General features: G+C 47.7%; 3 protein-coding genes across 6 annotated transcripts in view; all 3 read right to left on the bottom strand.

Annotated features, from left to right (window-relative positions):
• Positions 1-1,545: 1,545 nt before the first annotated feature.
• trim37 (tripartite motif containing 37) lies at positions 1,546-11,589 on the bottom strand. Of its 3 annotated transcripts, XM_086131092.1 has the most exons (25): positions 11,381-11,589; positions 10,624-10,712; positions 10,450-10,551; positions 10,263-10,303; positions 10,055-10,174; positions 9,694-9,781; positions 9,488-9,610; positions 9,267-9,390; positions 8,564-8,631; positions 7,755-7,879; positions 7,240-7,290; positions 7,094-7,175; positions 6,898-6,974; positions 6,639-6,818; positions 6,197-6,311; positions 5,058-5,252; positions 4,853-4,983; positions 4,455-4,537; positions 3,621-3,842; positions 3,225-3,533; positions 2,939-3,079; positions 2,660-2,804; positions 2,488-2,579; positions 2,214-2,321; positions 1,546-2,071 (listed from the first exon to the last, which is right to left on the bottom strand). In XM_086131092.1, the coding sequence occupies exons 2-25, from the start codon at positions 10,642-10,644 to the stop codon at positions 2,037-2,039; spliced, it is 2,778 nt and encodes a 925-aa protein (XP_085987218.1). In that variant the 5' UTR covers positions 10,645-10,712; positions 11,381-11,589; the 3' UTR covers positions 1,546-2,036. The 3 variants fall into 3 exon arrangements, with proteins under 3 accessions (XP_085987218.1, XP_085987219.1, XP_085987220.1); XM_086131093.1 differs by lacking the exons at positions 10,263-10,303; positions 11,381-11,589 and having other exon boundaries at positions 10,032-10,220; positions 10,624-10,645; XM_086131094.1 differs by lacking the exons at positions 10,450-10,551; positions 10,624-10,712; positions 11,381-11,589 and having other exon boundaries at positions 10,032-10,174; positions 10,263-10,290.
• A 1,533-nt stretch (positions 11,590-13,122) lies between these two features.
• On the bottom strand, positions 13,123-22,480 carry castor2 (cytosolic arginine sensor for mTORC1 subunit 2). The gene is made up of 9 exons (XM_086131702.1): positions 22,047-22,480; positions 19,981-20,051; positions 19,239-19,432; positions 17,986-18,118; positions 17,780-17,903; positions 17,403-17,513; positions 17,241-17,323; positions 17,068-17,162; positions 13,123-16,959 (listed from the first exon to the last, which is right to left on the bottom strand). Exons 1-9 carry the CDS (start codon positions 22,157-22,159, stop codon positions 16,897-16,899), a joined length of 987 nt encoding a protein of 328 aa, XP_085987828.1. The 5' UTR covers positions 22,160-22,480; the 3' UTR covers positions 13,123-16,896.
• Positions 22,481-23,982: 1,502 nt separating this feature from the next.
• The window catches only part of doc2b (double C2-like domains, beta), a 35,570-nt gene continuing 32,451 nt past the window's right edge, over positions 23,983-27,101 (bottom strand). For both annotated transcript variants that reach the window (XM_086131699.1, XM_086131701.1), the window contains 2 exons: positions 26,745-26,841; positions 23,983-26,681 (listed from right to left, as the gene is read on the bottom strand). In XM_086131699.1, the coding sequence (XP_085987825.1) occupies positions 26,548-26,681; positions 26,745-26,841 (231 nt within the window). In that variant the 3' untranslated portion in view covers positions 23,983-26,547. The remainder of the gene's footprint in view (positions 26,682-26,744; positions 26,842-27,101) is intronic.

Below are 27,101 nucleotides of genomic sequence, written 5' to 3'. Positions count from 1 at the left end.
CGGGCCAAAAACGCCTTACTATACTATGTCGTTTTTTTCGGGCCAAAAACGCCTTACTATACTATGTCATTTTTTTCGGCTCAAAAACACCTTACTATACTATGTCGTTTTTTCGCCTCAAAAACGCCTTACTATACTATGTCGTTTTTTTCGGGCCAAAAACGCCTTACTATACTGTCGTTTTTTTTTTCGGCTCAAAAACGCCTTACTATACTATGTCGTTTTTTCCGGCTTAGAAACGCCTTACTATACTATGTCGTTTTTTTCGGGCCAAAAACGCCTTACTATACTATGTCGTTTTTTTCGGGCCAAAAACGCCTTACTATACTATGTCGTTTTTTTCGGGCCAAAAACGCCTTACTATACTATGTCGTTTTTTTCGGCTCAAAAACGCCTTACTATACTATGTCGTTTTTTCCGGCTTAGAAACGCCTTACTATACTATGTCGTTTTTTTCGGGCCAAAAACGCCTTACTATACTATGTCGTTTTTTTCGGGCCAAAAACGCCTTACTATACTATGTCGTTTTTTTCGGCTCAAAAACGCCTTACTATACTATGTCGTTTTTTTCGGCTCAAAAACGCCTTACTATACTATGTCGTTTTTTCCGGCTTAGAAACGCCTTACTATACTATGTCGTTTTTTTCGGGCCAAAAACGCCTTACTATACTATGTCGTTTTTTTCGGCTCAAAAACGCCTTACTATACTGTCGTTTTTTTTCGGCCAAAAACGCCTTACTATACTGTCGTTTTTTTCGGCTCAAAAACGCCTTACTATACTATGTCGTTTTTTCCGGCTTAGAAACGCCTTACTATACTATGTCGTTTTTTTCGGCTCAAAAACGCCTTACTATACTATGTCGTTTTTTTCGCAAAAACGCCTTACTATACTATGTCGTTTTTTTCGGCTCAAAAACGCCTTACTATATATACTATGTGGTTTTTCTCGGGCCAAAAACGCCTTAATATACTATGTTGTTTTTTTCGCCTCAAAAACGCCTTACTATACTATGTCGTTTTTTTCGGCTCAAAAACGCCTTACTATATATACTATGTCGTTTTTTTCCGGCTCAAAAACGCCTTACTATATATACTATGTCGTTTTTTTCGGGCCAAAAACGCCTTACTTATACTATGTCGTTTTTTTCCGGCTTAAAAACGCCTTACTATACTGTCGTTTTTTTCGGCTCAAAAACGCCTTACTATATATACTATGTCGTTTTTTTCGGCTCAAAAACGCCTTACTATGCTATGTCGTTTTTTTCGGGCCAAAAAAATGCTTTACTATAGATGTTCATTTTGTACTTTGAAAACTTGAAACTATAAGCCTGATCTGAAACCCAACTTGGAAACCCAAGTCGTAGTGCTTGTACTGTATATTGTGAGGGATTGAGCCCGCGGCCCTTTGCGAGCCACCCCACAACCTCATAGCACAGCATTGGTGAATAATTTTTTTTTCCCTTTCCCTCTCCCTACCCAGCGTTTTCCTGAATTCTGACTAATTTCCCCATTGCGGGACAAATAAAGGGATATCTCTCTCTCATCTTAAATCAGATGATGCTAAAATTGCCTTTATTAAGTGAAAAACAAGAATCAGTACATTTGCAACAAAGGTCAAGTTCACAATTCCAGGTGGTAGCGTAGTTTCCCGTGGCTCAATTCCAAACGAAACCAGACCATTAGCAACAAGACGTGCACGCGTACCGCATCCCGGAAGTCCAAAATAACCACTCGGTGAGGGTCACGTCATTCAACCACCAAATATGGCTCAGTGCACAAAAAGGGAATGGACGCTTGTAAAGTGCGCAAAAAGTCTTTTCTTTAGCAGCCCGAATGTCAGTTTCCGTGCATTCTAAAAGTGATGCTCGGTGCGATGATGCAACGAAAGACGCTCTCCACGATGACGTTTACAGATGTAGAGGTTTTATGATTAAAAATAAACGATCGAAATCATGCAGGCGAGTGGAACAGGAATTTGGTGCAACGATGGTAGTAATCGTGGAAAATAGTTTGTTGAGGTGGGGGAGAGGGCTCCATCATCTGTCAGTCATGTCTTCTGAGAGCGACTCCCCTTGAAGGGTCAAAAACAAAGAAAGGGGTCAGCCTTTGACCAAATTTTTTTTTTGTCATTCACTTCAAGAAAACGCGTTGGCGCCTCACGAGGCTCGATACTGGTTTTGGCGCACCAAATGGTGACTCGTTGCCATGGTTACCTGTGCAGGGGAGAGTCGGGTTGTCGTAGCGAGGGTTGGCGCCGCGCGGAGCATCCTCGTCTTCGGTGTCGCTCTCGCTGCTCGTCGCCGGGACGGACGGCGCCGGTTCTACGAGGGAAAGAAAAAGGCCGCTTTGAGTGGCTGCGGACCGAGCTCCCCAGTGGCCCCCCCAAAAAACTCCCCACACGTTCTGTTGCTTCTTGCTGGGTTTTTTTTCCCCAAGCGAGACACTTGAGCTCAGGAAGCATCAAAAGGTATCGGGGTGAAAACTGACCTTCACTGGACTGCGTCTGCGCCGACGGTCCCTCGAGCAAGGAATGCTGGGAGTTTCCTGAGCTTTCCGATTCAGAGTGCGACACAGCTGCCCTGTGGAAAGCCGGTGGGGGGGTGTCCGGGTGTGAAACTGCGACTCATTTTCCAATGGTGTTCCACAGTACTTGTCGCACCCCAGGTTCCTGCTGCCGCAGCCGTTGGGGGCCGGCAGGTAGCTGGACCCCACGGCGGAGAAGATGTCGTCCCCGGGCCCCGCTGGCGTGTACAGCTGCGGCTGCTCGCTGGAGACCCGAGCGCCGTCCGTCGCTCCCGCGCCTCCTGCGGGACACCGGAAAAGGACACGTTTTGGCAAAATTAGACTCTGCCGGAGGGCCTCCCCGCCCACCAATCGATGATTTCACATGATCAATATTGCACCAGCGCGACAATGCGCATTCTCCAAAACTACACACCGTCAGCGGCCTCCTTGAGATGCAGCTTGCGTTCCGCGGCCGCGTCCGCTCCTTCCGAGTCTTTCTCCGTCTGCTCGGGACTCCTCTGGTGACCCGGCGGGGCGTTGTTGCTTTCCAGGACGGACGGCAGGCATTTACGTCCTGGAAAGTGACCCCCGCCCCCACCAAAAAACAAACAAACAAAAAACATGAGCGTGGAGTTATAGAGTTGCGATCTCAGCCCCCATTGTTTGAATTTTGGCCTGTTTTACTGCCACTTCGCCTACACTACCGTGGGACTTCTCACCGGGACGGCAAGGCCTGGACCGAACCGCGGCCACCCTGCCGAGCAGCGTCAGCTCACGGGGCTCCCGTCCGTCCGCCGACTCCGGGTCGGCGCGGTGCGAGGGCGCCCCGTCGGCCCCGAAGATTCCCGACGGGCCCGGTCTGCCGTCGCCGGCCGCGCGGGCCTCCAGCACCTGGCTCTTGACGTCGGACATCATGCTGCGCACCTCGGCCATCTGCGCCTTGAGGCGGACGAGAACCGCAGAGTCTGGGGGGGAGCGGCGCACCACCTGCGGACGGCGCTCCCGCTCTTTCCTGGAGGGTAGACTGGCTGGAGGGGACACGGAGAAACGCGGCGCTCGTGTTGGCTTTCGGCTTTGTACGAGGGGCGCAGCGCGTCCGGCGCCGCCGCGCACACCGTGGCCGTGTAGGAGGGACGCCGGATGCCGAGGCTGAGGGCCCCACAGGGACTCGGTGTTGTTGTGCTCCTTCAGATCCAGCAGCTGGATGAGGATGGCGGGGTCGATGTCCAGGAGGCCGCCGCCGGCCGCGCCGCCGCAAGACGCCCCGCCTCCTCCGCTGGCGGCCCGGCCAATGGCGGAGCTGAGAAGTGCGGAACGCAGACAGGAGCTGGCGCCGCCTGAGGAGGAGGCAGAGGAGACAATGTCAACAGGAACAAGTCTGGGATTGACTTTTGACAACGTTCGGGACGCCGCTTCATCCCAACTTGTCGTTGCCTTTTGTGGGGCGGACTTTCTTTGTCTTCCGATGGTCTTTCTTTTGACCCTTGAGTGGGAAATTTAGATAAGTGACAACTTTCAAACTGTAATAAATTTGTTCAGGACTGTCTCGTTTTTACTACATGCTACAAGAAAAGCCCTTTTTTCAGATCAGCGATAAGGCCTTTGATGGACAAACTAAATCAATCATTTGGATAAAAAGCCACCGGTGCTTGTTTGTATATGAGCTCATTGGAATGACTCATCTTCCTCCAACGCAAGTCAGCTGGCGAGTGAAGGGGGGGGGGGGCCTCCCCCCCTCTGTCGCAGGCAGCGCTAGAAGAAACGTTCTGGGCATGACTGGCCTTCTTCGACACTGGCACCCAAAATAAAGCCCATGCAAGAGGCTTCGCTGCGGGGCGGGAGAGTTGATGAGTCACCATCTAGCGGGGGCGGCGGGGAGTGGGGGGGGGGGGTGGTCGCACGCACACACCCCCTCCTTTCAAGGAGACGGCTCAAATTGGCGTCAGTACCTGAGGCTCCGTCCAAGTCGTCGGGAAGCTCCCCTTCCTCGGCGTCCAAGTTCCCGATGAAGTCCACGTCGTTCTCGCCTGACCTGAACGAGCGGAAACGATCAGTGGCACGTCGGCTGCGCCGCCACCGAATCCGAGCATTCTTCGTACGAGAACCATTTCGCGATAAGACTTTGGATATTGACAATACGGGCAAAAAAAAAAAAAAAAAGGTTGAAATATTGCGATGGGATTTCGGGCCGAAGCCAAAACGCAGCAGAACCTTTCTGGGGAATTTAACTTGGACTTTGGCACCGTCTTGTGTCGAGGCAATGGTGGACCTTTTTGGACGGAGCGAATGACCTTGTGGATTTGGGGTTTGCGCCGGCTGGGAAGACGGACGGACGGACGGCACTCACATGGTTTCCTCATCGATGTCGTTCTCCTCGGTGTTGCTGGTGGCCGTGGAGCTCCCCGAGGTGCTGCTGCCGTCCAGCGGGTTCACCTCCTCCTCGGTGAGGCAGTCCGCCTCCAGGTCGCCGTCGGACAGCTGCCGAAGGACAAGGCAAAGTCTCTCGCCGCCCGCGCGCGTTTTGACCGGCGACGTGCGCGCGCGCTCCTCACGTTGGAGTCGTCGTGCGCGCCGCTCCGCTCGTCTCGGTTGCCGGCGTCGCCCGGCGCGTTCTGAATGTCGCCGTCGCTCTTGGCGGGGCGGGGGTTTCGTTCGGAAGCGCCGCCGCCGCCGCCCGCCGCCGGCCTCGGGTCGGGGGGCGAGGAGCTGCGCGACGAGCGCTGGCGGAACACTTCGATGGCCAACCTCTTGAGAGACGGCCCAGAAAAAAAAAAATTGTTCGCGCGTGTCACAGCAAGGGAGTAGCTTTCATTCTCACATGCGCTCGAAAGGACGGTTTGAAGTTTCGGTTTTCGGACGTGCGCGAGCGGACAGAGTGTGATCGCGACGCACACAGACGTTTCTCTTACTTTTGACCGTCACACACGCACACCCAAAAAAAATCTGAGCAGGTTTTTGCAAGAACCCCCCCCCCCCCCCCTCCAGACGCACAGTTCCAAATAATGTGCGTTTTTGGGACGCAAGGAAATTTCTCAGTTCCCCCCCAAAAAATTAATAACATTTTAAAAATTGTAAAAAAACGATGGTAAATCTTTTTTTTTCCAGCAACGATCGCAGTTTGACAATCGCCGCCATTGTTATTTTGATCTTAAGTAATCTCGCTTGACGAGATTTCCGAGATCGGCCTTCACCTCGCGGAAAGCAGACGGTTGCCAAGTTGTGTCGCGTGAAAACAACAAAAGCGTTGCCAACAAGGATTGCGGAAGTTTCTTGCGGCGATATCACAGAGGAAGCAGCTAAAGTTGGATCTTTTTTTTTTTTTTGCGATTATAATTTTCTATGCCTGAATTATTTACATTTTTGTCACATTTGCTTATAAGAAATAAACCTCTCATCAATGCATATTGCTGTTGTTTGTGTTATGATCATATGCGATTGACTAAGTCGACCGTTTCAGAATTTGAAATTTGGGACGCATACTTTTCTGATCAGCGAGTCCCCGGAACTCGCTGGAATCAAACTGGCGAATGATCACAGCTTTCAAAATATTTGCCACGGTTTGAGTTTCGAAACGGGTTCTGTAAAATGTCGTCGCGGCGCCGTGACTCGCTCAAACGCGCGCGGTCACTCGCTCCCTCCTATTTGCTGGCTTGCGTCGGTTTCCTCCCACGTACGCAGTCGCCCGTCTTACCTCTTTGAGGTTGTTGATCTGCTGGACGTAGCCGCTCTGAGCCGATTCCAGCTGGCTGATGTACCAGTGCTGGTCTCGGCACTTCTGGAAGAAAGTGGGCGATCGCACCTGGTATCTGAGCGCCACAAATCAAACAGCACTGTTATTGCGGCGCGCGGCGCAACGCAGCATCCGGCGCGCGGCGAACCCGGCGGGACGCGGAGATTTTGCAGAGCGCCGTTTCGGGGGGGGGTCTGACTTGAGTGCGGCAGATGTTGCAGCGTTAAAAGAATAAAAGCCCGCAACGTGTTATTTGAAGGCTTGGAAATACCGTAGCGTCGCCGCTAACGTCCGTTAGCTCGCCTATCGCGTGACTAAGTTTGTCTCTTAACTTCTCGATACTTGAAAAAGTGCCGCGCAAGCATATGGGAGGGGTCAAACCGAGGTCGCGCGGGGAGCGTACCGTAGCACCAGCGTGTCCGTCTGCATGTTCAGGTAGCCCTCGCTGGCCAGCAGGTCCAGGCGGAAGAAGCGGTTGTAGCCCCAGCACTCGCCCACCTCAAAGTCGGAGGCAAACTCGCGGATGATGTTCTTGCTCGGGTCGCTGGAGGCCTGGTGGACCATCTCCACGCGGTACTCGTACCTAACGCGCATCAGCCCCACCGGCCGTCACGGGAAGGCGACGGGACGCCGACGCGGCCGAGACGAGCGGTCAGACTGACTTGGAGGTTTCGGGGAGTCCGGCGGACAGCTCCAAGAAGACGGACAGGTAGTTGCCGCGAACCACGCCGTTGCCGTCCTGAAAGGACGCCGGCGCTCAAAGTCAACCGGGCGCCATTTGGCTCGCGAAATCCTTCCAAGTAACTGAAATCAGGAGGGCGGGGGGGGGAGGCAAGAAACGGGGGCGGGGGAACTCACCGGGTAAACTTTGAGCCTCCAACACAGTCCGGCGATCTGCAGAGGAGGGCTGTAGACCGGGTCGGCCCGCTGCCGCAGGGTGCTGCGAACGCAAACCGAGACGAGAGTTGCATCCGAAGCGTCGACGACGACTCGGGTCGGCGTACCTGAAGCTGACCAAAACAAACGTGCTGGAGTCGTACGCCGGAACCAGCTCGCTGAAAAACACCAAAGAGCAAAACGGAGCCGGTGAAATATTCCCTCCCGTCACTTCGCAATCTCCTCTTTGCTGAGAACACAGCGAGAATCTCTCCAAGCCGTCGGCGCCTTTTTTTTTTTTTGAACCGCGGCCGAACCGGAAGACTTTTCGTCCTCGGCGGACAATTCGGAACGCCTCTCGGCTGCGAGACGACAACGGCCGTGTCCGACTCGGAACTCTGAGTGAATTTCCAGATTCTTTTGGGAACCGGCCTGCCATTATGTGCTTAAAACAAGACCCTTGTCTCATAGTTTGTGCTCAGGCCCCCATCTGTCCAGGAACTAGCGTGAAGTGAATTTTAGAGCTCCAATTTGTGCTTTGTCACCATCTAGTGACATGGAATCAGCGCTCGAGTGGCTTTGCCTGCGGGAAACACGGGCGGCCCTTGTGTGTGGCGTGCGTGCGTGCGTGCGTGTCAAGTACCTGGTGAAGTCGGGCGGCACCGGCGTGGTGACGAAGGACTGCATGGGTTTCCTGTGGACTTGCTGGAACATGAGCAGGATCTCCGGACTTTTGGAGATCAGCTCGCTCTTACTGCACGAGTGGAGCTGGGGCGAGCGCAAAGAGACAAGATCACTAAAAATAAAAAAAACTCAGGCGGTGCACTTGCGAGTCAAAAATCGTCAAGGCGATGCGGTGCGCCCTCGGGATGGACGAAGGGGTCGGCGCCTTTCATTGGTATTGCTTCTCACGACACCGGCGACCCGACGTTTTGGGCCGCCGTGAACCTCGCATAATACAGTCGCGCAAAGTCGAACAAATCCACATACGGCCCAATCAGAATAAACTAGTTGACATTCGCTTGGTCACAAAAAGAATTCACCTTTTTTCCTTGGTGCGGCTTATGTATGATTTTATTTTTTTTTAAATAGACCCGTTTATTGACATTGCACCTACGAAGACGGCGTGCTTCGTGGTCCATAGAAGACGTGACGCTTAAGCGTCCTCTTAACTCATTCAGTACCAGGCAAGTCTGAAAAGACATCTCGAAACGTCTTTGGGAGTGAACGAGTTAAGAGCCAAAGGTCACTCGGGTCAAATCCTGCTTCATCGCGGTTACTTGCCATCAATTCCCTTTTACAGCGCATCCTGTTCATCTTTCAAAATCGATACAGTTTTCCAAGGGGCCCCCGCATGATGAAATCACGTGGTGCCGAGGTTTCGCCCGTGCCACCTACGGGAAGGCTCAATCAAACGAGATGCGGAAGGAGAAGGCAAGGAAGGGCTCCAACCTGGTGCTCCACCTCCTGCAGGATCGACTCCAGCAGCTCCGTCTCCTGGGTCAAGGACGTCTTCTGGCCTGATGACGGAGGAGGAGGAGGAGAGTGTTGCTATTTTCAGAGCACTTGCGCATGAACACGGAAAGCCTGATGCGGAGAATGGATGACTGTGTAGGTGCGCGCGTGGGCTCGAGGACACGCGCTCTGATTGCAGCAGCAAAATGGGCAGGCCTTAAAATGTGACTTATATTTCTTCTATTTGATTTATTATTATGATTATTATTTTTTTTTTTTACAGAGAAGCTGCTATGGCGCCAACCGTCGCCACAATCTGAAAAACACTCCAGCTAAACGCGACTGCTTAGCGTCTTCTTCAAAAACCATCTCGACAGTTACACGTTGAGAGACATTCACGTGGACGTGACGTTTTTCCACTTGAATAAATTGTCCGTTTGGAAACAAACTCAACCGCTCCTTTCCATTTATTTTACACTTGTTACTTGAAATGGTTCAAAATATCTTTTGGAAGTCATAAATACGATGAGAACATTTTGCGTGTTGCTTTTTTTTTCATCAGCACAATGATGCCGTGTTGTGGCCTGACGAGTGTCAAAATATCATTTTTGAAATCGCTGCACCCAGATTGTTTGTAATTACTAAAAAAAAAAAAAAAAGGCATCGGACCGAACGAGGTGAACCGGGTGCATGGCCTTACCCATGAGCGTGATGAGTTTATTCTTCAGCTGGTTGTCCAGACGGGCGATCATCATTTCCACCGCGTTCCGGATTTCGCGGACCCGCTCGTCCTTGGCTCCCCGCACCGCCTCCACGTTCCTTTCCTGGCACGACAGCAACACTTTAGCGCCATCTGACGCACGTCGGCGGTACGACGCGCACCCGACAAGCTCGGGAGCAGGTCAAGTGCACGACGCTCACCACTTCCTGCACCAGGCTGATGAGCTCCATGAGGCGTCGCCGCAGCTTGGCCACCTCCTCTTTCACTTTGCTCACGTGCTGCTCGTAGATCTCCACCAGCGGCTTGAACGTGTGGCCGCCATGCTGCGCGAGCCCACAAACGCAGAATACGTCACGGTCACACGATCGGGACGAGAGGTTCTTTCGGGCAGGCAAGACTCGGTTACCATGCCGCCCCACAGAGCGCACTGGTGGCAGATGCATTTCTTGCACGTCCAACAGAAGACACTCAGCTTTTCGTGGTGGTTCTCACATCTGCAGGAGGGGGGGGGGGGGGGGGATATTTCATCAACTTAAAAAAGAAAAAGTGGCCAAAAGTGGCAATGAGGAACGCCAAACAAAGCCTGATCCATTCATATACAGGTATCGTGACACAAAAACGTATCGGTTCAAGGCCCAATCCCTGTGACGGTAAAGGTAGTTACTGCCCTCTAGAGGCACCGCCTGGTACTGTTATTTTGCCAAGCCCCAAAAAAGGAGGCGGCGCCCGCCAAAAAGAACGCACGACGAAGAAGCCGAGCGGCTGACTTGTCTTTAATGTCGTTGTCCTCGTGCTTGGTGAGGCTGCACAGCTGCAACGTGTCCAGCTGCTGCGTCACCTCTTCGGCCCAGCGGCAGTTCACCAGCTCCCTCAGCTGGAGTGGAGCCCTGCATGCGGACACACGCGCAATTGGGACGCTCGGGCATCTGAAGTCTGGAGACATAATTGGACTTTTGAGGAGAAGGGCGGTCTTACCGACAGTGTGGACACTGTGCTCGCTGCTCCGTCAGCCAGCGCTGTCAATACACACTTCGATGTTAACGCATCACCAAAACCCGCTGCGGTCGTGCCTTGACTTACGAGTAGGGACGGACCGATATCTATCGTTTTAAGATGTCACTTGTAAGTCAAGACGGCACCGTAATAAAGCGTGTCCACATACTCGTATGCAGCTGAAGCAGCAGAGCTTGGAGCAATGCGGGCAGAGGCGAGCGTCCCTCAGCTTCTCCATGCAGATGAAGCAGCGGAACACTTCGGCGATGCTCTGCGCCCACCAAACAACAAATGGGAACATTTGAAAATGAGCCAGGCCGGAATTCTGTGGCGACACACAAACCTCCACGCTTTGTTCGTCCATTTCCGCCAGTTTGAGTCCGCTGCCCACAAAGCCCGGCAAAAAAATAAAATAATAAATGTCGCCGTAGCCTAGAAATGAAACAAAACACTGTGAGAGAAGTATTCATTTTTACTCGGGCTGTAGCTGACAATCATTCTAATTAATTCATCTGTCACGGTGCCTCGTTTGATTACTGATGTGTAAAAAAAAAAAAAAAAACATCTGTCAAAGTGTCGTTCATTTTCCAGAAGTAAAAGCAGATGTTTGCACATTTCATGGAAGACGACGCAAATCTGGTAACGTTTACTGACGAGAGGTTGAAACTCTGAGTGAGGATTTCAGTTAAAACGACGGCTCATCTCTGATCAAAATAGTTGTCAGTTAAACTGACAATCGGTTTGCTGTCGATTCATCGTTACAACCCTTCATCTGCATGCAACGAAGCAGTACATACAAATGAATGTTTTATTTATAAAACAACACGTACGCAGATTGATGCAGTTTTGATGCTAGCCCGAGTAGGGGATATGCTAGCTTTGCAGCGGTGTTGTTAACGTTGTGGCCGGTGAGAAGCTAAACATTTCTGGGCTTGTTGTATCGAAGAGTCTCACCATTTGCGGGTACACGACACAGTTTTAACATCTATTCTGTCGGCGACGTTAACAACGGATGAAACGTGAGCTGTTGCAGGGGGATAAATAAACCATGAGCGGCCAGCTAGCTTCCTCCTGGCGTTCGCTGTCGTCGCCGAGCTCACCTCCGAATGACGACGACGGCGTCGTTACTCCCAGCTGACGAAACGACTTCTGCAAGAACGGCCGAGCAACATTGTCTTGTTCTTGTCTTGTTCTGCACCAGGCGTCGTCCGACGTCCAAACATTGACGGAACGTCGCTCGTGTGACCCGGAATCGAGAAGCGTACTCGGACGACCGCTTGCCGCGGTTCAACCCCCCACGAATGGAAAAAGATCTGCAAGGGATCCGTAAAGCCCGTCCCTTCTTTCGTGATGTCCAATCAGAGCGCGGCATTTTCTTCTTCGTCTGTTAAAGGTCGTTCCGTAGCTGACAAAGAACGCTTTCGCCGTTCTGTGGTCGTGATGAGCACAACAGTAAAAGGTTCAAATCGAACGGTCACTTTCCACTTTTACCCACTGCTATGATTTTTCAATTTTATTGCTCATCTTTGTTTTTATTTTTCTTTGTTGTTTCGATCCAACGATCTCTCAATCCATCCCTGTCATTTGCGGCTATACTGTACAATAAAATTGTTTATTTTAATAGTTTAACAAAATAACTAATTATTAATCAGTGTTAAATGTGTATGCAATTGTTAATTTTACGTATTTTTAACATTTACGAAAAATATATATTTCTTGAGATGAATTAAATCATTTTTTAAAATGAATGAATAAAATCAACAAATACATTTAAATAAACTCAGTCATTTTGCATTCCGGAGACAAGCATGCAACATTGACCACACGGTGGCGCCGCTCAAGTCCCTCCTGTGAGTTGGCTGAAAGCATTTTAGAGCAAAAGGTAAGAAACTCAGCCAAGCCAGCTGCTCGCCACAGGATCTGACCCCTTGCCCCCCCCCCCCCCCCACCCTGTGGCGCAGCGTGAGGAGGACTCCACTGTGAACCTAGCTGGGCTTGCATAGTTTTCTTTGTAAAATAAGGCCAAGGTTTTTCCACGCTACCCTATAACCCATTTTTTTTTACCAGCATGTACCTAACAGCCAACACTTGGAGGAAATTTATGCTTCCACTTAAGTGGAAGGGTGACACGGTGGACGACTGGTTGGTACGTCCGCCGTACAGTGCAGAGGTTGTGGGTTTGAATCCGGTTTCCTCCCACATTCCAAAATTATGCATGGCAGGTTAATGGAGCACTTTAAATTGTCCCTGGCTGTGAGCGTGAACAGTTGTTCATCTATGTGTGCCATGTGATTCGTTGGCAACCAGTTCAGGGTATACATCGCCTACTGCCCCATGACAGCTGGAATAGGCTGCAGCACACACGTGACCCTTGTGAAAACGATTCGAAAATGGATGGATGCCTACTTCATTGCAGCTGGCAGCCTCATTGATAATAATAATAATAGATTTTATTTATAAGCGCCTTTCAAGACACCCAAGGACACTTTACAATAACAAAAAACACAAAACAATACGGGTTGAGCAGCGGCAGACAAGTGTTCTTTGCTTTTTATCAATTTAGGGAGTTTGCTGCTTCACCACTTTAGTTTGTTTCGGTCGTTTTTTTTTTTTAATGTAAAATAAGTCTGATGAGACTGCAGCGTCACCTATTTATTAATTTAAGTAAAGGGAACAGATCAGAGTGAGAGTACAGTAAAATTAACAGCAAGTCCCAAATTAAAAAAAGTCCCCCCTACCCCAAAAAGCCGGTTTTATTTCTTGCACGCGCACACACACACACACACAAAGTTTCAAGTCCCCCCCCCCCAAAAATCACACTGAATGGAAATCAGTAGAAATGTTCTTTTGAGTTTTAACACTGACAATTTTTATTTTTTTAATTGACTAGTCAAATCTGAAAGGTGAAGAAACTAACAACAACAAGCAAGAAATACATTTCTGTTATCAGCAAATGCTTAAAACCAAGAGACAACTCCCGTTCTTGCTCACCAGTACAGCAGGCCGTTTTTTTTTCTTCTCTGGGTGGGTGGTGAGGCTAACCTGCATTAAAGTGCAGACGACTGGTCGAGGGATACTCGGGGAGGCGGAGTTTCATAGATCGGAAAATAGACACGGAGGGTGACTTTCCTTCGCGTGTTAGCTTATCGTTATGTCGTCATTATTCTCGTCACAAAAGTGGCTCAGTAATACATTATGGAAAAAAAAACCCCCAAACATGTCAACACTGGGAGCAATGACAAGTGTCACCGCTAATGCTAACACTTTCTCTGCGTTCTTGGCGGAAAACAAAATGGTGGGGGAAGAAAAGTGTTGAAGTAAAGCAATTATTTTTAATAATTTGGCAAAGACAAAATATAAAATGTGGTAGAATCATTTCAAGTTCGGAAGTGCTCGTAGCCAATACTAGGTAAACTTATTTTTTTGGTACTAGGTTTGTGGTTAATGATTTACTTATGAAATTTTTTGCTTTAAATTGAATTATTCAGCAGCTTCAGCTAGTTTCATTGGCTAAGCTAATTGTTTCTTGGTCCTGACTTTGTTTTGAATTCATCCATCCAGCCATCATCAGAGCCGCTTATCCTTGCGAGAAAATACGCGCAATAGACGTACGACATTTGTTAATGGAAGGTTTTTAAATCTGTGCCTTGATTATCCAATACAGTTAAAAGAAAAAAAGCTAACTTATTATTTTTGATTAAATCGTGGAACGTTTTGAGATGCTAGTAAGTAAATCTCGGCTTTCCTTTAAGCACCCCTCATTCTTACAACAGAGACTCAACAAGTGTAATTTACGTAACAATTTTAGGAGGCTAAGCTTTGTGCATTAAGCCAAGCTAATCGCTTCCTTGTACGCACGTCACTTTTTAAGAGTGAATTTAATTTTTGCAAGAAAATAACTATGCGCAAATGACTTATGACATTTGCAACTTGCGAAATCCTGGTAGGCAAAATTTGGGGGTCGATTATCAAAAACAAAAATGTAAAAAAAATTTTTTTTTAAGTAAACAACTGAATATAATTTCACGAAAATGGTTAACTGTGGAGGTGCGATTAGCTAAAGCCAGGCTAATTTGTTGCATTAGGCAAAGATAATCATTTTTGCGTAGTAGTCAGCGAGAAAATAAGGACAAGTAAAGCTAAGCTAATTTGTTTCTTGGTCCTAGCCTCATATTAACAGGGAATTGTAATTTTTTTCCACAACTTCAGGAAAGACGTATAAAACCATTTTTAGCAAGTCTCGCTAGTTTTGTGACTTGCTAAGATGATTTTGGTCCAAGATGTTTTTTTTTGTTTTTGCGGGGGGAAAAAAAAATCATAAATACAATTTATGGATGACACAATAGACTCGCTAAATCATTTTCTGTTACATTTGGGGGTAAGATTATATAATAATAAAAAAATCTAAATAATGCCAAACTACTGATTATATTTTCATCGCAAATTTAGTTTAAAAGTGAATTCCACCGTTTTGCATCAACAATGAGAACATTTGAAAATTTACTCACGAAATCTATAGCAGCTTATGCCAGTTTCATGATTTAGGATGAGCAAATTGCTTCCTGGTCCATTTGTTGTGTAACCTGCGAGACAAAAAAAAAAAAAAACATAACAAAAAACAACTGATCTACAATATTTTAAAATGGCAAAATTGTAAGCTCTAAAATCTACGGCATTGTCATCCATGCATTACGTGAATCCGCTGCTCCTTACGAGGGCCGCGGGTGTGCCGGAGCTTATCCCAGCGGTCTTCGGGCGGGAGGCGGGGGACACCCTGAACCGGTTTGCCAGCCCATCGCAGGGCACACAGAGACAAACAACCATTGGCGTTTACAATCACACCTTGGAGCGGTCAATCAACCTACCAAGCGTGTTTTTGGAAGGCGGGAGGGAACCCACGCAGGCACGGGCAAAACAATGCAAAGTCCGCCCCAGGGAGGCCGGGGTGGGATTCGAACCCACGACCTCTGCACTGTGAGGCTTACCGCCGTTAAAAAAAAAATTGTCAAAGCTGTTTTTTGGGACTTAAGAACAAAAACACCCAAAAACAATTGAGTTGTCAAATTCTTCCATACTGTATCGAGGTTGACCGCCCTCGTCGCACCTGGCCAAAATTCAGCGACGGCACACGACATCAAATAGAATCACGTTAGTAGCCAAATCAAGCTCTTTGGGTTAAGCTCAGTTACTGGCGAGAAAAGAGAATAAGTTGAACTTACTGATGACATTTTACTTTGACATCTGAAACTGAAATCATTGTTAGAGAGAATTTGGCCTTGAGAAAAATCGCAAAATCACTTTTCAAATTTTACTGGAACGCATTTTTCCTGCCCTGCTCACAAATCGAGAGGGCTCACAAAAGAACAACGCTAAGCATTCAGTGAATAAAAGTCTCTGCCCAAATGACGGGTCACAAGATCGCGAAAGAAAACCCAAATAAAATTTGATGCTTTTTTTTTTTTTCTCTCCCCTTTACGAATTCTTGAAGGATATTTGAGAGCTAACCAGTGATTACGACGACAGGTATATGAAGTGAAAAGGCAAGAGTCCCAAACATTCAGTCGGTACAAAAGATTTCAACGCAAAGTTTGCAATGTCTGATTGGGGGCAAGGGGGTGGGGGGGGGCCAACATATTTGAAGAAATATGCTGCTAATATTGGGTATTGTAACGTTATTAGCGGGGGGGGGGGGGGGGGGGGGAAGGTTTTTTTTCCGCTTCGCTATCAAGTAGTCAACAAACTATCAATGCTACATATCCACTGTCGATAGCATATGGACTTGAAATCAAAATCCTTCGAACGGTGGGAGAGAAGCGACGGTTGCTCGCAGTGTGAGCGCTATGACAAAAAAAAAAGAAAGGAAAAAAAAAAACTCCTTTTCCAGATGGATCGACAACTTCACGTTAGCGGCGGCGAACGCAGCGCGGCCTCAGATTGCACAACAAAAGGCATCATCATCACTTTAGGCATTCAAATAAAAAGAAAAATTGTGTCTTGGCACCGACGAAAACTATTGAAAAAGAAGGGAGAAAAAAAAAAAAAAAAAACAACTCCCCCCAAAAGTAATTAAAGAAATAAACAAAAAAAAATTGAAAAAGAGAATACAAAAAAGAATAACAAAACAAAACAAAGTGAGGAAATAAAATAGCTAGAAATGTTTGTGGTGAAAAAAAGAACAAAAAAGGGAAAAAAAATGAATTTAAGACAAAAATAACACTCCCTCAAAAAATCGCAAATTGTGAAAAAACAAAACAAGTAATAGAAAAAAAAAAGTACGGAAAAAGCTTGTCGAAATAATTCTTACGCGAGTACATTCATCATCCTTCCAGTCGGGGGATTTTGTAACGAACACAGTAGGCGCAACTGATGGGGTGAAGCGGGAAGAACTATTGGGGCGGGGCCAGCAAGAGGGCGGGGCCAGAGGGAAAGGGGGTGGGGGCGAGCGGGCATTGAAAGGAAAAAGGGAAGGCGCTACGGAAAAATGGCTGCGCGACAAAATCCCCTCTGCACTTTGCGCCTCACTCCAAGCTGATCCACGGCGGTCCGCTAATTAGCTCTCGGCAGTTTTTGGAAACGCTCAACCCTTTTTTTTTTTTTTTTTTTTTTCTCGTCCTCGCTACGCCAGGTTGCTCTCGCTCCTCAGGGCTCCAATCACACTCTGGATGTTTTCCTCAGGAACCTGCAGAAGATGGATGCCACGCTTGCTTTTGTGTTCATTTCAAAAGATCCGATCAAATTCACTTCCAAAAAAAACAAAACAAAACCGCGCAAGGGGCGGCTCGCTTACCAGGGCGTGGTCAAACTTGAAGGTGCTAATGTAGTAGGCGGGAATGTCGGCGGTTGCCAGGGGTTCCGATATCTGAGCCACGATGCCGCATTCGTCTGTCGGAAAACAGAAACGCAACCAATAAAAGACGCGACGACGAACACAGCGCCCGCTCAGAAAGCGAACAGACTCACCAAATCCTAACGGTTGCCCCCCGATTCGAACCATTTTCCAGAGCTCGCCGGAAGCGCTGGTGAAGAGGACGTTGTTTGGGAACCTGCGGAGGTGTGGCCAATTAGCCAGCTTGGAGCGGTAAGGGGCAAACTCGCCGTCGCCGTCGCGAGCCTGCTGCTCACCTTTGCGTCGTCTGTTCGTCCATGACCAGCGAAATGTAGCCTTCGATGAGGGAGAACGAGAAGAACCGAATGTGACTGGCGTCCTCGCCGCCGGCGCCCGATTCTTTCGACCTACGGACGCCGCGCCAAAACAAATGAGAGCAATACAAAACAAAATGACAGTAAACACTTCCAACCGTAAAGAGCAACGCGACTCGGTCCCCGTCCCCAAGAGCTTCACTCTAAAAACTTGACATGAGCTAACCCTAATCCAACGTGAGCCCTCAACCCAACGCCTAAAAGTAACCCCTTCAAGGTCACCTCGAAAAGCCAAGCCCGAAGGCCAATAGAAACGTAAACCCCCGAAACCTCCAACCCTGTCCCTGGGCCCAGCTTACCCTCCAGAGTAGAACATGACATCCATGAGCAGGGTGGCGACAGAGGGAAGCGTGTCCGGATCCAGACTGGTCACGCAGAACATGTTACTGGGGCTGGAGAGCGGGTGGATGATTGGGCGCGGCGCTGGAGGGGGGGGGGCGTCCAAAAAGCTTTGGTGAGAAGCGAGCGCAACAAATGGGACGGAACCTCCGCGTTCTTCACATACCGAGTTTGGGTTTGACAAAACCGTTGGTCACCCCCAGGTGGTGGGCGGCAACCGTCTCCCCGTTGACCACCCGCAGTAACGTGAACTCCGAAGACAGCGTGTGCATGACCATGGGCAGGTCTCGTTCTCGGACCTGCAGATTAAACGGCCCCATCAGTCCGAGGTTCCCGCGCTCGGTCATGTCTGGCTGACTTCAGGGTGCGTACGGCAAAACTCGATCTCGACAAAGGCATCTGACAACCCAATCATCCGGATCGTACATCAAGACACGCCAGAATCCAAACCGGCAGATGTCCCGAGACCTGCCATTCCAGGAGCGAGCTCTTGAGCTGCTTTCACATAACAGATTGTCAACATTGACGCCATTTTTTTTTCCTCCCGCGCCAGAGCCGCTCGGCACAATTTATTTTTTTACCCCCCCCGCCCCGCGGCAGTGAGGCAATCCAAAGACCCCCGCAGCTTTTCTAAGAGTGGATTTCTTCATCAAGCCAGGTTCTGGCTAAGAGTGGTGGCCAGCCCGGTCTGGAAACCACCAACTTGAGAGCGTACGTTCCAAAAAGTGGCCGACTTCAGTTCGGGCACTTTGGTCGTCTCTATGTGCGAGAGTTGCGACCACGTAACCTGAAAGCAAAGCAAGGCTAGATCGGGGGGACAGTGGGGGCGGTGAGACCAAGTTCAAGGTTCGCGATTGATACAAACCTATTATCAAATACAATCGATTGTGAGAAAAGGCAGAGATGCTTCACCCAAAGGCGGCTGCGAGAACGTTATCGAGAACGTTAACCTCTGCACTGAAGTGAACCCCACACGCCCCGGACGGAGTCCGACTGATACGTCAGCAGCATGACCAAGACCGATCGCTCCCTACGGTGGTTTAGAGACCGGACTCCAAGCCAAGACCTCAAGGAAAAACTCATCACCGAACTGAAATCTCTTGCCATTTAGAACCCCGGGGTGCAAACGTCACACCACTTTACCAGGATGTCGTCGGTTGGACTGCAAGTACAAGACCGAGAGCTCTCTTTGGAGACCGGATTTAAAACAAAGACCTTGAGGACCAATTCCTGCAATTAACTCATTTACTCCCAATGACGTCTTTTCAGACTTGGTCTGGAATTGGCTGGTATTGAATGAGTTAACGGTCCCGTACAATCACCGTGACACATTCCCAGGTCTGGCTTATTCCCATTTATTGTCATAAATTCTCCTGAAAAGTTCCCAATTTTGCAAATCTCCCACCTGCCCCCACTCACCAGGATGAAGTCAGTCTGATACGTGGACAGCATGAAAACGGAGATGTTGTGGTCGGCCAACGGCGCAATGACCGATTTGGCGATCTTGGTGACTCCAATGGGCTGCGAGTTGGAAGCGTTTCCGCCTCCCGACACCACGTTGAGCGCCAGCCACGTGGCCTCAGCGACGCTGATGTGCTCCGACTCGGGCAGCTCTGCGGGAGGACAAAAATGAAGACCACATTCTGCACCTGGCAACGCGACAGCCAATTTATGGTTCAAGCGAACCCGGTTTTTGGGTCGCAGGGCTCCCATTCAAGGATACGGAGACTTTTTTTTTTTTCTGAGGACCCCCTCGTAATCCAACAAACACTTGAACGTAACTTTGTACCCCGACATGCCATGGGAATTAAAAATTGTGGAAAAAAAAGTTGTCATGTTATGATACATTTGCAGACCCCAAGTTCTGGCTGCCCCCGTTTAACTGGTCTAAAAGGCGACGATAATTCAGGCTTATCAAGCCCCCCCTCCCCCCCCTGCCCAAAAAAAGAAAAAAAGCTACAACTCTCTGGTCTCCAGGGAAACCGAGGAGTTTTGGTCAGGTGCGCGACCACGCGGATTCACTCACTGAAGAGAGTGGCCCGCCACCATTAGCGACAAAGTGTGTTCAAACATTGGCCGCCCAGAGAGACGCCGCGACCTTCGTTACACAACACGGTCGGCGATGATGTCACTGTTGCCGCGGAGACACGGCGAGGCTCACCTTTAAAGCCCTCCTCGTCCACGATGATGGTGTAGTCCTCCGGCGTCTCCGTCAGGCTGAAGAACTTGCACCTGAGTGGAGGGAGATGCAACCAATAAAATATGCAACATGTGAGCCTACGCGGCAGGCCAGCGACGACAACTAATTTCCCCGAAACGGCTAAAAGGCCGGCAGGCGAATTCAGGTCACGTTTGTCTTCCGAGTGTTAAAGGGAGGCAAGAACACGTTGGGGTTGAAGACATCTAAATTGTTTTTGTCCTTCCGAGGCCCGCTTTAATGATGGCGTTCGATTCCCGCTAACGAGCTAATTGAACTTCAGCATTAGTCGAATTCCCAGGACATGTAAGGAACTTCACAAGGACTCATTGACAGAGTCTTTTTGTTGTTGTTGTTGTTGCCGCTGAACTCGGAGTGACCCGGGAACATTAATTACATCAAATATTTGTGGACGGAGGGAGGCCAGAAGGCCTGGGGGTGGGGGTGGGGGTGGGGTGGGGGTAATTTAGGATGACGCCCACACAGGCAGGACAATGGTTGTTTTCGAAAAAATGAACTATTTAGCATTTTGCTGCGGTTTTACAGCATTAAAGACCTGACAAGCAAACAAAGACAAAAGTATGCTAACAGATACGGCGAAGAAAAGGGTAGCAAGATGCCACTTCGGCGAGAGAATTAAATCCTTAAAAAAAAACAAAAAAAAAAAAAACACTTTTTTCCAAATTTAAATATTACAAAAGAAGCATTTTTTCTGAAGTCACAATCTTAAAAAGAACTGTCCTTCAAAAAAGTGCGTGAGATTTTTTTTCTTCAATTTAAATTTTAACTGAATATTTTTTTCCTGAGGATAAAAAGTTGTAATCTTTCAAGAAAGAGGACTGTCATTTGAAAAAAAAAAACCCCAAAACAATTCAAAAAGTCTCAATATTCAGAGAATATCTGTGTTTGGAAATCTGAGGTTAATTAAAACTTTTAAGTTTAATTTTGAGAAAATCATGTTAAAATCTGATGCTTGTTACAATTTCTTTTTAGCTGACTGTCAAGCTAGCACGGTCGAAAACATGGGATATATTTCTTTTTACTTTTAAGGTAAGACCACATGAGATCGCACTTAAACAGAACCACCCCCCGCCCCCATTTGTTTGCCTTACATCACAATTATCCAATTTGTATTTAACTTACATTCACAAATCACAGAAAATCACCAATGTACATAAAATTGTGTTTTTGCTTGTTTTCCCAAAATGTTCAAATATGACTCAGGCAATATGCAGTTAGGCTAACGAGTTTGAACTTCTGTGCTTGTATTTCATAGTCTATTTTTATTTTAGATTTTTTTTTACTTCATTAAAAGAGTTGTGTAAGTACGTTTGGCAGTGCAAGAGTACTGAGGTACAAAGTGTGAGTACTTTCCCCCACCGATAATATTGCCTGTACGATTAATGAAAATTTGGTGAAGGCAACTGTTCCGACATGTGAAGAGGAGACCATTTCGACTTCGCATTCGTTCCTATAGGAAAAATAGAAATGTGTCAAGAATGAATCATTTGAGAGGAGATGCGTGCTTGGGAGAGGCTTTGGCGAACTCACGCGGTGCGTTTAGGGGAACTTAACCTGCTTAAGGCTCACATTAATCACAGACCGGCGACGAAAACAAGTGCAAAGGCCTCTCCTCGCACGACGATATTCTCGTTACCGAGCTCCAACGCCGGTCCTTGAATGCAACGCACCAGCAATAATGCCACTTTTGACGCTTTAATAACGGAGTTTGGACGCGAACGGGCCCAGTAAAAGCCAGTCACATACGTCGATCCGCACAACGGATTGGCGTCAACCCAGCTATGGGTGGCAGAAATCTCACAAAGGCCCAAGAAAAGCGGGACTGGATCGATCAAACACACACACAAACACGCACAAAAACACATTTAAACAGCATTACGGTGCGTTCGTTGCGCCTCGGGAAACTAGCTGCACACATTGAAAAAACGACGGTCATTTGAAGCTAGCTGCCTTTAAAGTCCAACACTAACGTGCAGGGTTGGCGGCGTGAAGGAGAGCAATGGACGTACCTGGTTTTGGAGGCCAGGAAGGCGAGTTTGATTAATCCGTGAGTGCAAATTTGGATACCTTCCTTCTCTATACTCGCCACTTTCAAGCTGTGCTCTAGAATGTGAAGCTCCATCTTCTACGTCTTCTCATTGGAAAGGGGGCGGCTACAGAAAAACAAACTAGAAAAATAACCAGAAAGCTACGTACTTGTAAATAACAAGGTTATTAATAAATACATAGGTGCTCCATCCTAAAGTGGTCTTAAAAGGAGAATGAGGAAAAGGAGAGGGAGAGAGATAGACAGAGAGAAAGAGAAGCAGAGGGGGAAGAAAGCAAGTGGTAAAAAAAAAACTGACCTCCTTCAAGATGGAGACGGAAACGCTCGCAATTCCGGTTGTCCGGTTTACAAAATAAAACATGACTGCTGTCACGTAAAAAACAACAACAACAAGTTCACCTATCTTAATACAGTATTTTCTTTATAACTCTACTATGGAATGGATATGTTTATTTAATGTGTTTCGAATAATCTTTTTAATAAACTAAAAGTAGCTAAATATTTATAAAAAATGATAATTGCACTACTATCAAGACTTTGTTTTCAACTTTAAAACTATATCTATATCTATAGATATATTCTCACAATATTTTAAATGAAATGTAAACTAGTCTGCATATTGTATAAATGTATAGATAATTTTATTGAAATCCAACTTAATATACTATTTTTCAATTTCTGAAGTTATATATTTATTGATGTCATTTTAATTAAAAATGGATATTTCAGTTCATATAATTTTTTAAATTTTGTATCTATATTTTACTGCCAGCATATATTTAGATCAATATATTTAGTTGAATAATAAGGAAATCTTTACAATGCGTGTAGATACAGTATCTGTCTAATCTATTTACGTATACAGTATACTGTACATCGAGAGAAATATAACCACATTTAGTGACTTTTACAATTTTAAACGAAACACTGAAAATACTCAATACAAACCTAAGTTCATTTAAAAATGTATTAGAATCATCCTGAATTTCACGTTTATAATGAAGCATTGTTGTACTAATTCTTAAAGGAATACTACTAGACGGCTTCATATGAATCATCGCGTTGGCAAAAAAAAAAAAAAAAAATCTCAAATTGCTCTCATTTTGAAGGCAGGACAGTCAAAACGGAAGCTGCTTCTTATCTGCTTCCGGCAGCTTGTCACAGGTCCTGGATGGAGCGGCAGAGGCGGCAGCTCGCTGCCTCCCTGGCTGCCGCTCGTGTTTGCTCTCCGACTGGAATAGTCAGCAGCTGCTCTCAGCGAAACAATCTGCCATTCAAACAGACTCGGGCGGGGCTTCGGCCAACTAAGGGGGTTGATGGGAAGTGTTGTTGTTGTGCATTTTGTCATATCATGGTCCGCCTGGGGTCGCTCGTGTGCTTGTGCAAAGTTTCTTGGCACTCTGGCACCTAAAAAGGGCCACCGCAGAATACATGAAAAAAAGGCCAACAATCGACCAGCGTAAAATCACAGTGTGGAGCCAGCAAAAAAAAAACAGAACTTTACCACGGGGGCTGACTGTTGCCCTTCTTATCTCCTCTTGCAAAATACCAAACAAGATTCAGCTGTGAAAACGTAAAAGCTTCCACGACCATATCAAGGCTCTTACTTCCAAGTTTGATTGTTGTCCATTTTGTCATCTGTTGCATGTTTTCCCTCAATTTTCGGTCGCAAAACCTTGCATTAGCGTAAGTCCTTCCTCCAAAGCTGATGGCTGGCCATTTCATCACAAAGCGCACATTCAAAGTTGCTCCGGGCAGACCCAGAAATGGCAGAAAACGCCAATTCTCCACAGCGTTGATTGGTGGCCATTTCAACACCGGCTTTCTACTCCTGTACAGGCATTTGGTTACGGTTTGGAACTCCACCGCTAGAGGGTGCCAAATCTCAGACATAAATACTTGGTGCAAACGGAACAGGTCCACTTTAATTCAATTTTTTTTTTTTTTTGTGTGACCAAAATATAATTTGACATAGTGCATTGACATCATAACTCATACAAACATTCGACAAACCAACAAAAGTCACACCAAAGTCACACATGGCAGCCAGACAAGTACAAAATGGGAGTCCAGACGAAAGCATTGCCATCATTGGAGCATTCAGTTTGAACTTTTTTTTTTTCCCCCCCTAATACAGAAAACAGTATCAAACATGAGGTCATCTCATGACAAAAACAAGGACCGGGTGCATGCATGTTTTGTTGTCGTTTGCTTTATCGGAATATCGAGCTTGCATACAAAGGCTGACGGCTGACAAAAATCACATCGTCACTTCGAGTCGGTCGGGCGAACGAGATGGCGATGATCAAGATTAAATAGAACGTGAGGGAAGAACAAATAATTATAATCATAACCATATTCAACACTTTGCCGACAAAAAGGAGGCTTTGTAAAGGTTGAATAACAGGGGAGTCAAACAGGCATTCAAATCAAGTCAATACATTAAAAGTAAAAATAAAATGCAATTTTTTTCAAATAAAACAAATAAAAATTCACTGCATACAATCGTGAGTGTGACTGGTTGTTGTGTGTGCCCTGCGATTGGCTGGCAACCGTTTCAGGATCCCCAAAGACGGCTGGGGTGGGCTCCAGCGCGCCTTCCACCCTCCTGAGGAGAAGCCGACCAGATAATCGATGGATGGACGAAATACAGCAACGATCAAAGACAATTCAAACTGAGAAACTTGAAAATTTAACTGGGGGAAAATCAATACAATAAAATATAGTTCAATGAAGAGACATTTGAATTAAATAACACGCAATTAAAACACACACAAAAAAAACAAATTAAAATATAAAATAAAACTAAAGGAATATAAAATAAAAACAAAAACATTTAACAGAAAATAATTAAATATATATACACGTGTGTATATATATATATATATATATATATATATATATATGTTTTGCTTTTTCTCACAGTAAGTCTCCCGACTGTTAGTGTTGCTGTTGCTTGCGCATCTCATGTGTGGAAAAACAATCAAATCCAACGAACCGGAGGAAGGCAGGAAGAGGGTGAGGGGCCTCGAAATGCCGACATCAACCAAGCACTGAGGTGCACATTCTCACACCGCCGGGTGTGGCGAATACATTCGGGGAAAATTGCGAAATCACAGCCGTAACACACGACCTGCCGTTGACCGACGACGGAAAATTGCTGGGGGGGGGGGGGACCAAAAAACAAGACGCCTTTCCGGGAAGTGTTTCGTGCATATGCGTTGCCCTACATCGTCTTGGGCTCTGGTCCCACTAAAATCTGACCAGGTCAACTTCCTCCACCCCAGCACACGTCTGCGGTGGTTTGAATGGAAAGAATTCCAAATGACGGGTTTTACAGGCACTGTGAAAGGGAACATTCCGGCTCCGATACCGCCCCCTTGGGGCCGAAAATTGCCAGTTTGGCTTCACCCGTTCTCTCCAAATGCTGTATGAAAAAAATCAAAGGGGGGGGACAGGGGCAAAAGACAAATCAATGCTGGCTTTGACAGGCCTCTGACGGGAGCGCCCAGTTAACTTGGCCTCCCCACCCATTCCGTGTCTGAACTGTTGAGGTGGAGCATGAAATGTTCCCTTTGCATTAGAGGGCGACATGAAAACCAAAAAAGCGACAAGGCTTTCTTCCCGAAGGGCTTACATCTCAATTTGTCTTCCGGCGCCGTTCTCTGCTCAAACAACGGCAACAAGGGCCTGTAAACAAGACGCGCTTTTTGTTAGCACCGTCCGACCATGAGACGTCCACTTCAATTGGCGGCCATGTTTTCGTTCGTCGTGCCCAAAGTGCTATTTGAGGATAAGTGGGCGGCCGGGTGTTCAAACCACAGATGCCGCTGCTGTGGTACCACCACTAAAGCCGGAAAATTGACAGGTCAACTCAGTCACGCGCACTCTGCGTTGGCGGCGTCGATGCAGAACAGCGAGACGGAAGAAAGGGTCAGAAATGTTTCAATTTTACAGCCCCAGCCTCTTCAGTCACGGCTTGGATACCGCCCCCCAAAAGACGTAAAATGGCCAGCTCGGCTCCGCGTTGCTACCGATTGTAAGGGACGGAGTGCTGAGCGTCCACAACTGCTTTCAATGCAAAACAGAGGGTGGGAGTGGCAGAAAATTGACCCGGCGACTTTGTCCCCCGATTACTTGTCGTCGTCGTGGATGAACAACAATGCCTACGACGAGACACCCCTCATTCCGTGTCGGTGGGATTTATACAGACAGTTTGGACAGGCAGCGCGAGAAAAGGGCCCTTGTTACCGGGAGCTTTATCAAAAACCCTCGAGTCACTTTTGCACGGGGGCACACCCAAAAGTCCCAGACGCTTACTTTTGATCCCGTTGAGAGAGGAAAATTACCCGGTACTCGATGCGGCGAGGGGGAGCAGGGAAGAAGATTGGAAATGGGGCGCGGGCGTCGAGCGGGGATGGCGGGATCCGCTCCGACGGGTCCCGACGGCCGGATGAGGACATTCAGTCGTTCAGCGAGCCGGGTAATTCGTTGGTCAGGGTGTGCCAGCGCTCGATTTTCTTGTCCTTGTTCTTGAGGCAGTCGAACCAGTGCTTGAGCCGCTCCCCGTTGGCGTTGATGCCGAGAGAGACGCCGCCTGGAGGCGAGCGCGAGGCTGAGTCAGTCTTGATCTTTGCATCCGCGGGGCGAGCGCACTTACCGATGAAATCGTTGGACTTCCCGATGTCGTAGTCCCACACGGTCACCTCCAGGGTCTTCTTGGTGAGATCGGCGTACTTGATGTCGTAACAGAACTCCTGCGCAGAAGCGGTTTGCCGGCGAGTCACTGTCTTTGAACTTTTGCCAGGTCCAAAATAAGGACCTGCTAAGACTATGAGTTGTAAAAGTCAAACTTGCTACATTGCCTTAATATCAAAGCCGACCAGGATGTTTGCGTCGGAAGGAAAGGCCAACAGGTGACGGCGGAATACGAGTGGGGAAAAATGTCAAAGCAAATGTCAAGCCGCTGGCCTTTGAGTGGATTTGGCCGGGGGGTGGGGGGGGGGGGGGCATTGCG

Source organism: Hippocampus guttulatus, chromosome 15, assembly GCF_054856545.1.
Source record: "Hippocampus guttulatus isolate MCC_2025c chromosome 15, RoL_Hgut_1.0, whole genome shotgun sequence".
Taxonomy (NCBI): Eukaryota; Metazoa; Chordata; class Actinopteri; order Syngnathiformes; family Syngnathidae; genus Hippocampus; species Hippocampus guttulatus.
This window is presented reverse-complemented; position numbering and strand designations above follow the sequence as displayed.